At 38.6% G+C, this 16,023-nt stretch overlaps 2 protein-coding genes across 4 annotated transcripts; both read right to left on the reverse strand.

Moving 5' to 3' along the window:
• Positions 1-5,580: 5,580 nt before the first annotated feature.
• Positions 5,581-8,020, reverse strand: kctd6a (potassium channel tetramerization domain containing 6a). Of its 2 annotated transcripts, none has more exons than XM_030778500.1 (2): positions 7,968-8,020; positions 5,581-6,273 (listed from the first exon to the last, which is right to left on the reverse strand). In XM_030778500.1, exons 1-2 carry the CDS (start codon positions 7,992-7,994, stop codon positions 5,581-5,583), a joined length of 720 nt encoding a protein of 239 aa, XP_030634360.1. In that variant the 5' UTR covers positions 7,995-8,020. The 2 variants fall into 2 exon arrangements, with proteins under 2 accessions (XP_030634360.1, XP_030634359.1); XM_030778499.1 differs by having other exon boundaries at positions 7,925-7,991.
• A 2,066-nt stretch (positions 8,021-10,086) lies between these two features.
• pdhb (pyruvate dehydrogenase E1 subunit beta) lies at positions 10,087-14,836 on the reverse strand. 2 transcript variants are annotated; one of them, XM_030777235.1, is made up of 12 exons: positions 14,594-14,836; positions 14,183-14,334; positions 14,028-14,087; positions 13,396-13,503; positions 13,205-13,267; positions 13,069-13,104; positions 12,304-12,406; positions 12,121-12,252; positions 11,525-11,635; positions 11,047-11,138; positions 10,732-10,873; positions 10,087-10,596 (listed from the first exon to the last, which is right to left on the reverse strand). In XM_030777235.1, the coding sequence occupies exons 2-12, from the start codon at positions 14,216-14,218 to the stop codon at positions 10,451-10,453; spliced, it is 1,029 nt and encodes a 342-aa protein (XP_030633095.1). In that variant the 5' UTR covers positions 14,219-14,334; positions 14,594-14,836; the 3' UTR covers positions 10,087-10,450. The 2 variants fall into 2 exon arrangements, with proteins under 2 accessions (XP_030633095.1, XP_030633094.1); XM_030777234.1 differs by having other exon boundaries at positions 12,121-12,406.
• Between the last annotated feature and the right edge of the window lie 1,187 nt (positions 14,837-16,023).

Genomic DNA, 16,023 nt, shown 5'->3' on the forward strand with positions numbered 1-16,023 from the left:
GCCTTTGTTGGTGGCCTATACTCAAAGTGGGGCCATAGGCATAGATAGAGATAGATCTCTTTATAGCTAGACAAGTCTTTTGAAATTAAAAAAATATTCAGACACTTTAACAACAAACCTTAAAGTAATGACACTGAGCATTAATTTGATAATTGTGTTAGTCTACCATCACTCTTATGCAGGGTTGGAAGTAATGAATTACAATTTCTCTCATTACTGTAATGATGAATAAAAATGTTTAAATTGTTTCTGATTCAAATTCCCCTTTTTTCCAAGCTTTTCATCACTAGTGCTTGTAAAAACTTTACTTTCTTTTTTTTATCATGTTTACTTTTTATTTCAGTTTTTAATTGTCTTTATTTAGTGTTTATTTAATTCATTTAACTTTTCATGAATGGACTATTTTATATCATTTTTATTTTTTATTCTATTTAACATATTTATGCAATGTTCATTTCATGTTTTAATTTCATTTGTTAGTACACTTTATTTTATAAAGGTGATCTGAAATTAAAAATAAGATGTTATATTCATGCTCTTGCCCTGTCTGCATTGCCTGTGAAAGGTCCTAGAGGACAATCTATCTGCACGTCGCCAACCACACAGTAAAAAAAAAAAGTGACAAAGTAACTTTACTCCAAGTAAATTTTAAATAGGTTACTTTTTTACTTTTATTTGAGTGGATTTTGTACAGTACAATTTCAGTATAATAACAGTACTTTTACTTGAGTAAAATAATTTAGTACCCTTTACACCTCTGCTCTTATGCCACGGTCTGCATTTGCCTGAGGTCATCATGTGGAATAAAGCATATGGAATAAATAATCCAAATTTCTCTGGATTATTCTGTGCTTCTCTAATACTGCTCAATCATGTAACTAACCAGTACTTAGCTGCTGCTGTTCTTTCCTCACATTCCTCTCCAAAATACTTTAAAATGTTCGGCAAACCCATGAATACCTGGACACTAGTAAGTTTCTTGAGAACTTTGATTTTGGATTATGACCAGAACAAAGCACAGAGACTGCCTCCATTAATATCACTTATGATTTCCCTCATGCTGGGGACGTTGGACTCATCCTCCTTGACCCCAGAGCTAACTTATGATTACCCAACTACAGCTCCTGGATTCCCTGGTGTCGTTGGCCGGACTGACTTTTTATCTCACTGGGAGGCAATAGTTTGTCCAGCTATCAATGGTCCAGATGAGTTACCTAGGGTGTCCCTCAGGGGTCAATCCTTGATCCAGTTTTCTTAAATGTATACCTCTTCCCTCTCTGATAAATGTTGTGTTATTGTGGCATACATTTTAACCCCTGCACTACACCTGACAGCATGACTGGACTGTGAGTTCTTCTTTCTTATGCTTCAAAATTACATGTACGCATTCTACTGGTAAAGAAAAGGCTTTAACAACTGAAAAAACATAAAGCTGACTTTGTTGTTATCTTTAATCATTACCACTACCACCAAACTGAGATGGTCCTGTCAGTTTTGTCAGCATGTGAGGGATTAGATTCTGGACTGTAACGGTATGAGTATTTGATAATCCCTTTCAATTAATCTGATATCTCCTTTATAATTAAGTGTAACTAATTGTCTGTATTGGTTAAGCCATTTATATTTGTTAATGTCAACGGCAACAAGATTTAATGTCATGAAATTTGCAATTCTTATTAATGGTAATGTTCTTTTAGTTTTGTTACATTTTCTGGTGTCGCTGACTCCAAGTTTAAGTTCTTGGTGTCAGTGAGGAAGGATAAGTCAAGAAAAATTGGAAAGAGGAGCGATCATGTGACTGCAGATGCAGAGATGGAAGGAACAAATACTTTGAGTTGAGCCTTTGACATCTGTGACTTGAAGTTATTAGTTTCAGTTTTTAGCAATTGTGAATAAACCCTGTTCTGCTTTTCACAACCTCTAGAGGTCAGAACTGTCTAGAGGTCATTTTCGTTAGATCACCTTGTTAGAAGTCAAGGAAAAATTCCAAGAGAACCTACAGGTAATCATATGAGACATCTTATTGTGATCATGAGTGCTGAACTCTTGCTTCCAGGCAGAGTCAAAGCACAAGTTCCTGTGGAGACAACCATGGTGAAAGTGCATCTATCAGCAGGACATTATCATACATTTTTTAAAATTAAAACATATACTGGAAAAGCCTATCAAATGCCAAATAATTACAATAATCATTATGTGACAATTCATTACATTTAATATAACCCTGCAATTTACAGAGTTAAGCTTGTACCAATTAACACCTGAGTGGTCATGATGGGCTGGGGGGCCAGTAAGATTTATGTTGGTGTTTCATGTTATGTGATATATCTTATTCTGGGTATTTTTATCCTCCTCTCCCTTTTGTTTTTTGTGTAATCTGTTTTGTAGGACCAGACACTACCTCTTTCATTTTGTCTGTTGTCAGAATGGTCACAAGGCCAACCGGATAGCTTTGAGATCTCCAACAGTCACTCCTGTGTGGCTGTAGCTCCTGAAAATGATGGATTCACAGTATGTTTTGAGTGTTAAACTAGACAATTCACTTATAATAGGCTTGAAAAATGTTACGCCCACAAATAGTACAGCAGCCCCAACGAAGAGCTTCCATTAGTGGTAGAAAATGACTGTATTTTTTTTTTTAGCATGACCTTTTATGTCCATGGCAACAGCCTGTTTCAGTAATATGTTGCTCTGTAGCCAATCCTATCCATGTAGCAATATCCACTGTGTGGCCAAAAGTATGTGGACACCTGCTTATTAAACATCTCATTTAAAAACATAGGCATTAATGTGGAGTTGGTCCTCCCTCTGGTGCTATAACAACCTCCACTCCATCTTTCTTCTAGATGTTGCAAAATTGATGAGAGGATTTGCTGCCAATCCGTCACAAGAACATTTGTGTGGTCAGGCACTGATGTTTGCCAATTAGGCCTGGCTGCATCCAGCATTCCAATTCACCCCAAAGGTGTTTGATGGGGTTGAGGTCAGGGGTCTGTGCAGGCCATTGAAGTTCTTCCTCACCAAGTCTTCACAAACTGTTTTTGTACAGATTTTGCTGTGTGCATGGGACATTGTTATCCTGAAACAAGAAAGGACCCTCCTGAAACTGTTGCCACAAACTTAAAAGGACAGAATCACCCAAAATGGCATTGTCTGCTTTACTTTTAAGATTTTCATTCAAAGGAGCTAAGGGGCTGAGGCCAAAACCTGAAAAACAGCCTCAGACTAGTATTCCTTCTCCACCAATCTTTCCAGTTGGCACTATGCATTTGGACAGGAAGCATTCTTGTGGCATCTGCCAAACACAAATCCGTCCATCAGACTGCCAGATGGTAAAGCGTGTTCATCACTCCAAAGTATGTATTTCTACTGCTCCAGAGTCCAGAGGTGATCATTCCAGCCAACACTTGGCATTGTGCATGGTAATCTTAAGGTTGTATGCAATTGCTTAGCCATGGAAGCCTGTTTCATGAAGCTCTTGATTAACAATTCTTGTATCGGCATTTGTAACATGGTGAGAAGTGTTGTAACTGAGGACGGACAGTTTTGCTTTCTACATGCTTCAGTGCTTGAACTTGTGTGGCCTAATACCTCATAGCCGACCTGTTGTTGCTATTGGACATTTCCACCTCACAATATCAGCACTTACAGCAGACCAGGCTAACTCTAGCAAGGCAGAAATTTGACAAACTGACTTTTTGGGAAGGAGGCATCTTATGATGGTACCAGCTTTCTGTATAACCCATTCTACCGTTGGTATTTGTTTATGGAGATTGCATGGCTGTCTGCTTGATTTTACACACTAGGCAGCAATGATTGTGACTCGGAGTGGCATTAGAATGGATGTCCGCTTCCTCCTACTTTCGGCCATCTACTGTATTTAATCAAGTCAATTTTGGGAAAAGAAAGATCAAATTGGATGAATGTATATAAAGCAAGTGACAAGGAATAGGAGAGGGAGTAATTGCTGGGAGGGCTGTGTATTCTCTATCAACTGTCTTTTCCTCCCAGTGTGGCTTTGTGTCATATTAGTCTATAATAAGCAGTGAAATGATCCTAGTGCTTCATATAATGTGTGTGCAACAACCAATGCCTCTTATGTGAAACGACATTTTCCATCAGACTTCATTTGTTTGAGTCATTTTGCACAGTAATGTCTGCTAATCTAATGAATGTAAACTTTAGCTACCTTTTGTTACACTGGTAAAACAGATGCAGTTCAACCAAAGGCTGTCATTACGGCAGCCATATGAAGTCATTTGTAAGGTTAAATAACATTAAATGAATCTTGGCTTTGTAAATTTCCTCTTGTGTAAGTCCAAGGAATAGGAAAAATCTGATTTGATGCATGTTGTGTGGATGTGCATATGACATTACAATCAAACAAAAAATATTCCCATATACTTTATTTTACATGCACATCAGGCTAAGCATCTGTTCATACATTACAAATGTAAAGACATCACATATACACACATACAAGTAACTGCCAAAATTAAGGTAACTTGAGTGAATGAGGAATGCTAATTATATTAAGCAGATGTTTCCAAACAGGTGTGGTGGCTGAGATAATTAAACAGTTTAGATCTCATTATGCTTAGGAAAGGTCTAGTGGTCCATGTTTTTTCTACTATGACAGGGCAGGGAGGTATAAGTGACCATGAAAGAGGGATGATTGATAGGGCTACTAGGCTACAGCTTCAGTGGCAAGAACTGTTGAACCTGCTGATGTTTCGTGAGGAACAGCAGCTAAACCGAAATTGGCATGGGAACGTAAAGGAATGACATCATCATTCAGGGTCAACTATGGTCAAAAATGTATGTTAGACTGAAGTATCTGCATTGATTCTACATTCAAGGCAGAACAGATAAACAAATCCATATTAGTTGACTGAAAATATCCACCTGGGGCAGGAAAGTATGATTAGACTGAAGAGTATGAACTCCTTATTACTAAAAGTGGTGCAAAGAATACCTATAGAAATACAGTTACAGCCAAATCGTTCCCTCTGCTTGAAATGAATGGCTGAGTATAGTTATATGTGGTGCATTCTGAGATGAAAGGTTGAAAATTATATAAACCATATTCCATGGCTATCCCAGTCTCCAGAACTTAGTCCAGTAGAATACTTCAGGGAGATTCTGGAGCAGTGCCTGAGACAGCATATAAACAAAACACTAAATGATGGAATTTCTTCAGGAAGAATGGTGTCACAGTCCTCCAACTGTATTTCATATAGAGAAATCAATCCCAAAGTGAACTCAAGCTATTCTGGTAACCCAGCACCCTATTAAGACACTTGATGTTGGTGTCTCTGATTTTTTAAATCTGTATTTATTTGACAACTGTACAAAGATTTATTAAATAATGACTGTAATTTGCCATGTTTACCTTACATCATAAAAAATGCAGTTTAATCAAGTAAAAATGCACGTCATTGTGTAAACAGCAAATGTACCCTTCATCAGACATAGTGATGGATCTATGGGGCTCCATACATCATGACTAGCAGTGAACCCACAAGGCCATGACTTGTACTTTTAATTATAAGTGACAGTACAAGACTGTTGATATGTGAATCAGTCCTCAGCCTTCTGTGCCAGTCGGCAAAAAGTCCAGTGGTGTTCTACTGTGGTCTCATTGGCTCTCTCACTGATATGAAGTACTCGTGTGTTCCTGATGGTGAAACCTTGCTTAGATATATATTCTACAAGGTGAACCCTCAGAGACACTTCCTGGTGGTGGTCACAAGGTCCAAATGTGAACGAGATTTGAAAGTCTCTTGTGTCCATCATGTGTTTGTTCCACCTTGTGAAGCTATTGGAGATGCCTTCAAGCAAAGCGTGAACCTTGGTGGTGATGGTGAGCTGTGTGATGATGACAGCCACAGGGTTAGAGTATTTGGAAAGCTTACGAGTGCTAGAGAGTTCCACCACCTGCTCAAACGTGTCCAAAGGGTAGGGTGAGTCCGGTTTAGTGTCATTTAGGCATTGGACCAGTGGCTCAATCTGATAAAAATCAGCTTCCTTACGCAGGAGCTCTATCTCCTTGAAGTTGTATGGCAGAGTCAATTCTGACGTTCTCAGAAAATTTAAGACATAACGGAACAAAGTCCCATCCCGGTCAATGAAATAGTTGCCCTGGGAATCTCGAGCTATGGGAAAATCTCCACTGAACATGGCACTCAACAGTGAGTCTGGGTAACGCTGAAGTGTGGACAAAGAAGTGGTGTACAAATGGCCACCTACATTTAGAGTAACTGGACGGGTCATCTGTAAAAGGTCAAAGAAGAACAAAAGACACTAAGCTTTGACAGAAGTTGAAGAAGCAGTTCAAAAATGTGTCCCTGAATGTCAATGTTAACTCTGTACATATGGAAAACATCCATTATAATCATTCAAATATATAAAGACACAAACACATAAACACAGAAAGACATTCGCTTTTACAATTATTGTCAATTCTTCAGATTATTCAGTCTGTGCTCCTGGACTGCCCTTTTCCATTCACATTTTTATTTTGATTCAAAACTAGAGATTGAGATAGTTGTTGCAAAACAACAATGAAGCTGTTGGTTTTTGGTCACATTTTTAGTAGTTTGGGTAATCCTCTATTAGACCACTGTTACACCATTACGTTAGTTTTATACTTAATGAATGAAGAAAACTGTATTTTCAATTTTTTTCCTTATGGTTTTGTAGATTGGTTGATGAGTAATTGTGGCCTATTTTTCTCTGAGCAGTTGTATTATTGTAAAAATATAGTTTTACTGTGTATGAGCACAAATTATTGTTCAACAACAGACACAAATAGCCTTGGGGAATATTATGTTTTCATAATGCTAAACCAGAATGTGTGCTCATTTGTTTGCACACATTATTACTTGCTGGTTTTCTTCAGCTGCCTCTTTGATATTTTAAAATGCATTACAGAACTTCTGCATAATTTCTGAATAAGGAACAAAGTCAAAACAAGTTTCACTCTGGCTATATATATATATATATATATGTTAGGAGTGTAACGGAACGGTAAGTGTATTCGTCCCGAACCGTCACGCTACGGACGTTACGGCTCGGTGCATCTAGTCGCACGGAGAGTACGCCCTAGTCTATGTGCGAAGACTGATGAACGTAATGTGGAACAAAATTTCACAAGCGCGAGTCTCTCATTTCACTCTATAATAGTTGGTTCGTTCTCTTCTCTCCCCGATTTGGGATCCGATCGTGGTGTAAACATATTACGACATAGGTTTTCAAGGACCTTAAGTCCTTGTTTACCGGTATATTGTGGTAAGAAGCAAACCTAATTTCTTAATGAGTAATAGATGGCAATACTGGCTGTCAATAGCCGAACGACTGGCTAGACGTTGCTGTAGGCGGCCATGTGCAGTTGTGACGTCACAAACACGCGAATTCAGAACGGGCAGTAGAAAGGCTAGTACTCTTCACATAGATCGTATGGCAGTAGGAGGAGAATGCATGTTTTCATACTTTGACAATGTTTACATTGTACATTCATCTCAGTGCATTCAAAGGGGCATGGAAAATCGTGATTTCCATTCTATGGCACCTTTATGGCTGTACAAACTACCTCAGGGTAGACTATACCACACTAGGTGGAACAAACTGTAACGTGCACTACTGTCTGTTCAAAATAAATGGAAGAACCCTAGCCTTTAAGCGTTTGGGGACTTTGCTGCTTTTTTCCCGTTGTACCGAACTCGTACCAAACTGTGATGTCCAAACCGTGGTGTGAACTGAACCGTGACTTCTGTACTTCTGTGTACTGTTACACCCCTAAAATATATATATTTTGGCAAATGAGAAAAAATTCCTTCCAAAATTGTGATTCATTTGGCTCTTCAATGCAAGTGGGTCCCTTAAGCTGTAAACACTTGTCTCCCTGTGTGATGTTTGGATTTACCTTAGGTTTTGGCATTTTAGTCTGTAAGTGTATTGCAACTGACCATGTATCCCCAGTCACCATTCTCCATTTGCACATCTGCTTGGATGCTCAAGTGACAGGACAAGCTGACTATCTGAAAAGTCAGTTTTTCCTTGTGTTGTATTCTTCACCTGTAATAAAATGTAATTGATTAGTACTCTATTCGAGCAACATTTTTGCAGCCAAATGCTAAATCTGTTTCTGTGCGAGGGGTACAACCTAATCAAGTTTAACATGCAATATGGGGTGCAGTAACGCAAGTATACAATAGTACACGCTAATTATAAACACTAAAACGGCAAGATGTAACTCTACCTGAATACGCATTACTCTCTCTGTATTCATAACCATCTCATCCTACAGATTTATTTGCCGACAGTGCAATCTCCCAAACATCTTCCTGATGGCTATATGACGTAGTCATCGACCTATACAACCACACCTAGTAGCGTATAGCAAAAGGTAAGGCCATTATTTCTACCAGTATGACATATGAGGAGTGCATCACATGGTCATGCAAGCTGGAAGTCCGCAGAGGAATCCATATCCTTCCTATTTTGCAATGCTGTGAAGAGATCTGTTTCCCTGTGCAATCTACCGCTACAGTGCCATGAACGCGATTCATGATGTTGTATTTCCAGTATTAACATAACGTTGTAGAACTGTGACCAAAGGCTTTTGCTTCATTTATTTAAACTATCTAACAATAATTTGGCGTAGAATATAAAACCATGTACAGAAATGGCTAACCTGTAATTTGTTCCGTTACGACTGTCCTCTGCAGACTGTTTTCGGAGAGTCGATAGTCAGCTGTACTGCAAAAATAAGCTCCGCCTCTTCTGATTCATCAACACACGGGCGACCAATGACTTTTGCAGGGTTGATTTGTTTTCAGTAAGTTAATTCAGTTAAAGCACCATGCACTGTCCATTGTTGAAACAAGAGGACATATTACGTTAGTAATATAAACAGTGTCATGTGTAGTGCTCTGACCTATTCTGTTGCCGTTTTGGTATTAACATTCCTTATTATGATAGTCGAGCAATTGCCTCAATATTCAATACAGAAATCAAGTATGTATAATGGCATTATATAAAACATCAGAAACGATTTCATTTTTGTTGAGGGCTGAGAAATTAGATTAGTTTCCCCAGTAGGAGGCAGTGCTGTGTTAGTTATAGCTCTTAACCTCAAGATATGACATTATGAGGTAGAATCCTACGCCATAGCCTCTATTTTAATCACTGGATAAACCACTCATCCATCAGAAATAGGATGGGCATATTATTATATGTAAAATATATGCAATGTGAAGTGACTATTTGTGACTGTATTTGTCTGCATTAATACTTGCCTCTCTTTCCATTCATTTACTCAAAACACTGTGATATCCCTGAATGAGATTATGTGCCTACTTAAAAAATTTACTGAAGTCATGTTCAGGTAACTACCAAAATAAAGGAAACATCAGCATGAAGCAAAAGTGCAATTAAATTTTGGGCCACCACAAACCACCAGAAAAGCTTCAGTGTGGCTTGCCTTAGATTTTAAGAAAAAACACAGCTGGAAGGATGTGACAACATTGTTCCAGTATTAATTCCATCATTTTGGCTTTGATTTTTGTTGTTGTTGTTAATGTTATTGGAAAACACTGGCTTAGATACCACTCCAGACTGTCATTTATCAGGAGAGAAGTGATCTCTCATCAATGTAAATAACAGTTGAAAATGACTTTCTATTTATTGGTGTTTACTTTGCCCTGTATAGGTTTCAGTGGATCTAAACCAAGTCTGGAAAACACACCCATCTTCTCCATAGCTTGCAGGAAACTTGCCCCCTATGTTAATATTTTCATTATCAGGAACAAACACATTTGAGAAAGTTATTTCCCAAGTTAACTTCTTTTCTATCAACACATTACTCATGAGTAGCTAGCTACTGGGCATTTCAAATGTCTTTTCCATGTTAATTACAGTCTGAAAATTGTCTGTTTTGTACTGCTCACAGGTTTGTGTTTTTTCTTGGCCTCTGGATTCCACTGTGTCACTGTTTGGGCATCAGTAGATTTGAGATGACATGCTATTGGCTTTCAAACTATTAAATTTAATACTACACATCACACAGCAACACCACCCCTAATATGTCTGGACATTGATAACATGGAGTTTATTTTAGTTTACAGAGTCATGTATTGCTAAATAATACACATAAGCTGATATCTTGACATCCATAATAAATATTCCCTCTTAAAAAACAGAAAACTATTTTGGGCCAAATGAGAAGGGATAATCCCTATACTAATTGTAGTGATACAATGGATGCAACATTTAATACCAGAGATTTAACAGAACAGAAATGCCTTGGACTGTCTCTAAGACTTAATCTTAGTCTGTTCTTACAAATACATTTTGGTATACAGGGAGACAGTATCACATGGGGACCAGTTCTAGAAATTGTTGTGAAGGGAAAAAATTGTGAAAAGTGGGAAGTGAGATGGATCTGATGCTAGACATTTAGAGTCTTTTTGACAGAGAAAATGATATCCTTGATCTGGGGTGTACTGTGATCTTCCAGTATCTTTGCGTATGGCATGGGGATATCCACACCAGTCACCCGGATGGCAGGAGCATCCAAATAGTTGAATGCCTGGCCTAAAATGTAACAGAGATGAACATATATACATATAACTTCTGTATTTTATACCAACTTCCATTATATTACCATACATGCTGGCATAGGCTGTACATTCAGAGAGCAGAAAAAAAACACAAACAAAATGTCTTTACCTTCCATGATTCTGGCGCATATCTCAGCTCCTACGCCAAACTGTGGCCAGCCCCCCTCTACAGTAATAAGATGGTTGGTTTTCATCACACTTGCCTCAATGGTGTCTATATCCATTGGCCTGATGGTACGCAAGTTAATAACCTGCAAATTTTATCAGTGAGACAGGGAACAAGCAGAGGAGAAGAAACCATACATTGGTTCAAACTGCTGACTTAACTGTCGACTGAAATTATACATAATTAAAATTTATGAATGGAAAGTGGGACCACTGAATGTACTCATTTTTACTCCAGAGTTCATTTACCATCACGTACCTCACATTCAATGCCCTCTTTTGCCAGGACAGCAGCTGCATCAAGACAATGTCCAACCATTCGGGAATGTGAGACAAGAGTGATGTGACTTCCTGTGTGACACCAAAGATCATAAGAGATCAAATCAGTACTGTTTAAAAGTTTTATATGTAATCATAAACTGAGCATGTTAAGACATCATTTCTTTGTTCTTATTTAATGGTATAAATCAGCTGGTGAAAAGCCTAATGAAAAGCCTGATCTAATGTAGATTTTGTAATCCCTTTCAGCTAACTTAATCCTCTAGCATGGTTAGACACACACACACACACACATACAAAAAAATAACACCTCATTATTAACAAAATAGATCAAAACAAATAAAACACCATTCCAAAACTCCGTTTTTATGAGCAGACTGATTCTGCAGAATCCTCACTTAGATGTGCCACAAGATGTGCTGTGTAACTGCCTACCTGGTTTCATTATTTGTACTCACCTTGTCTTTCAACTTTTGCCTTTCCAATGGGTATGGTGAAGTCCTTTGACTGTGCCTCCTCTGACATCTCAAAAGGCACACCATACATAAGCTCATTCTCCAAAACAACCACTGTGCAGGAAAGGAATTCACAAATCATTTATAATGCCACAACAAATAAGCTACCTCACCATTATTTCAGACAGCACAGTGGAGTAGTCAAACAAGTTTGACATGTCATAGTGACTGTTTCCCAGGGTCATCAAAGTATTTCCTGCGTTTGATGTTTTGTTGAACTGGTTCGTACCTCTACAGAGCGTTAAACAGGTTTTCAAATGGACGTCATAAAGCTGGCAGCGTCATTCTAAGTCAAATGCCCCTAATTCAGTATGATTCCATGCAACAGACCCACAATTCAATATGATTCCCTATCAAATACCCTTAATTCCATATGATGCCACTTCAAATCCTCCCAATTCAATATGATTCCATGCCAAATACACCAATTCAATACAAATCCACATCAAATGTCCCTAATTCAACATGATTCCAAGTCAAATATTCCCTTATTCCATACCACGCAACACAGGTACACTTCTCTGCGTGTGACAGCTTACCCGGGTTGTCATCTCTGATTGCTGATTTCAGGAGCCCTTTGGCATCCTCCGCACTCCATGGACTGATTACTTTAAGCCCAGGACAATGTCCATACCAGGCTGCAAAGCACTGAGAGTGCTGTGCTGCAACACCTGCAGAGGCACCATTGGGCCCACGAAACACTATAGGGACAGGCTGCAGACCGGCAGACATGTAGTAGGTCTTGGCAGCTGAGTTGATGACCTGATCGATGGCTTGCATGGAGAAGTTGAAGGTCATGAACTCACAGATGGGCCTCAGACCTGCCTGTAATTTAAAGAAATGAATTAAATGGGATTAGGCTACAGAAAACAAATCTGCAAAACATGTATTATTCTCATTCCATAAACATGACTGACCAGTTATTACTTTTATACAGTAGAAAAACAGCACAAAGAATAGAGAGTGGTGTGACAATGGCTATAGATAGATCTGTGCTAGTGAAGAGTTAACTGGTGACACACCCATGTGGTAATATATTTGTTTTTTCCCATGATGAAATTCTCACATGGTCAGTGACTGCACAGTGGCACGATTAATAGTGATTAGAGGCAAGATTAATGATTGATACACAACTTGAGTTTAACAGGTAACCTAGTCTGAAGCAATGTTTGTGGAGGTTAAATTCGGAGATGTGCCATGTAAATAATAGGCATTTTCATCACTAGGGTGAAATTTTGGGGTGGGAAATGCTATGACAAACATCAAACTGGCCATCAAAAATCATATTTATTATCACATGTGCTCTCTTATCAACATGGTCTTGCCTGAATTGAGCCCTTTTAAATATGCATTTAACATGTAGCAATACACAACCAAATTTACATGAGTGCCTTACAGAGATTCAAATGAACTCATGCTACAAAAAGTGGTCAAAAGAAGAGAAGGCCACAATTTTTTTTTAAATCAGTTAATATTTGTTGACTCACCATTGCAGCACCAACAGCAATACCTGCGAAACCCATCTGCAGTGAAAAAATATTGGATTTATTTTAGTGTAATTCAGTGCACAGTGTGTAAAGTTTATGATCAATGTGGTCTACATAAAAAGTGACTCTTACTCACTTCAGTAATGGGTGTGTCAATGATACGTTTGTCTCCATACTTCTTCCACAGCCCTCTACTCACCTGCAACAGGAAAAATAAATCATAACTATGTGTGATACAATCAACCCTTTTCTCACAACAATGCTAAGAAGTTCCATGAGATCCACATCATTTTTATTTGTAAGTTTTAATGCGGGGGGCGGACTAACCTTGTAGGCACCATCGTACTGTGCAACTTCTTCACCAAGGAGAAATACCCGTTCATCCCGCTCCAATTCCTCGTCCATTGCCTGATTGAGGGCATCTCTGACTGTTACCTGCAATTACCACACCGCTTACTTCATGCTTGAGTCCGGCAACTCTCTTGCAAAAACTGTCATGCAAACTAAGGCACTTAAAATTTTTCAAAACACGTAACCCCACATACGGAACACTGGCAAATCAGTAGGGACATATCATGTTGAGCAGCGAAACATCTACCCTAGTTTTGTCTTTAACTCATACATGACCTCAACAAAAACCAGTTCAAGAACTGATAAACTCTGCATCAGTCAAACTAGTTTGACTGTAAGTAACAGTAAGTTAGCAAATGCGGTTAGCTAGCGGGCGACAGGATCCTACAGGCAGCTAGCCAAGTGAATAAGAATGAGTCTGGCTACGAGCTGTTCAGAAACAAGTTAAAACTCGTTAAAATGAGTATTACTTTACACAAGAGACTGATGACTGGTCGCTTGAAACAATCTATCGCTGTGCATATTGTTCAACGATACCACCAACTATTTTGCCATGCATTACGTTGACAGCTGCAGTGAAGGTTAGACAGAGCATCACATTTGCCAACCTGCAAAGCTGCGGGCGATGTCTTGTGGAACTCTCTACGCAGAATGACAGAAACAGCATTCTGTAATAAGACAAAAGACAATAACAAATCATCGGTGGTACATAGTATTAACACCGGGAGTCAGTTGAAAGACTCGCAACTTATTCAAGACATACCCTCCCTGAGCGAAGAAAGCACCTCAGCGACGCCATCTTTCCCCTGTCCTCTGTTAGGAGAACGCTTGCCCTGTTCACGGACTCGTCCAATAGGAGAGGATGTTGTTTGATCGGTAGAGGGACAACAATTTGAGTAGCCAATCAAAGGAAACCTGACGTGAGACGAGCGGAAGTACATCACCAAGCGTTTAGGTTGTCCAAGGGCAAGGTTGATCGTATGTACTTGGAGAAGTTGGTCGTAGGATAAATACTTAATGCACATATATTTAAACAGAAATGAATAAACTAACGAACGAATAACTACATTAATATAATGGCTCCAACTCGAGCATAACTGGTTTTCAGGCTCACCCCCCACCATTTTTTATAAATAGGTCAAGTCGCTATTAGGATTTATTGTTAAAATGTTACCGTTTTACTGCTGACTGTTGTCTTCTTATCGACTGCCTTGAGGTCCCCTCATAATTTTCTGTATTGGGAGGCAAAAACCCTAATAATGATGTTTATTTTAAGTCTGACTGAGAGACAAACAAACAGACTAAAACTACCACGGGTTACGTATTCTTTTTTGTTTGAATACAGAATAAAAGGAATTATGGCCAAATTGAGACAGCCCTCGAATGGCCCCTATGATCTGCAAGACCGGAGGGTAGGTCTTCTGTCCTCACTCTGCTCGATCTGACTGTAGCGTTTGATATGTTAAACTACCTCATCTTGCTGGTGAACTTTGAGCGCCTTGGCATGTAAGGATCTGCACGCAACTGCCAACATCCTACCTAAATGGACGATCATACCAGGTTTCATGGAGGGCAAGTATCTAAACCACGGCTAGATTCAACAGGTGCCTAAAAAGGTTCAGTCCTTGGTCCACTCCTCTTCTCACTCTAAACACCCTCTCTTTTTCCCGTTATAAAATCACATGGCTTTACTTATCACTGCTATGCTGAGGAGTCTCTACTTATGCCTCCCTTCCACAGATACTCACATTTTAGTACAGGCTGTTTGTTATTTGGTATACTCTTTGTCAATTGTTTGGACAAACACGTCTGTGGGAGGACTACACATCGATATGTATATAAATAAAGACTTGCATAAACAAAGTAAGACAAAATATATCAGCATCAGTAAAATTCAGCTACACATTACTGATTCAGCATTTTTATTTAGATGAACAAATAAAATGGTACAAGCCTCACTTCCATACAATCTTTGATGAATTATCAGAGTGGAAAACATGGCCATTTATCATTTTTACAACACTGTGGTCAAAGCAGTTATACTACTATTGCTCAACCAAATTGCAAACTGAATTATACAACTATTTTTGATTCAAGAAAGCAGATAAATGAAATCATAGAAAATTTTGTTTGAAGTGTGGTGTTAAAATTTGGAAAGAAACAATTATACAATTATGACACTTTATAGAAATCCCCAGTTTGAGTCCACTATTTTCTACAAAGCCCCAGATGAGCAGTGTGAATGTAGTGGAAGACTGGGAAAAGAGTGATATGCAAGACTAGAATGATTTTACACAGCTGCCCCACTCTAATGAACAAGGCCTGCTGGTATATTACATAATTCAATGATAACAGAAAATATAAATAATTGTTGAGTGGCTGATAAACAGTTTACACCACGGACAATCAATGTCCAACCTTTTAATTCATTGAGAATTTTTTTATTTCATTCAGATTATGAAAAGACCTTGAAAAGACCTTCAGACCTTGAAATTATTCTCACAATGCTATAAAGCCAGACAAAAACAGAGAGAAATATGTACCACTAGATGAAAACACTGTGTCATGTACATTAATTTAATGAGGAAAAGAACTGTAGTGTGA

This window comes from Chanos chanos, chromosome 6 (genome assembly GCF_902362185.1).
Source record: "Chanos chanos chromosome 6, fChaCha1.1, whole genome shotgun sequence".
Classification (NCBI taxonomy): Eukaryota; Metazoa; Chordata; class Actinopteri; order Gonorynchiformes; family Chanidae; genus Chanos; species Chanos chanos.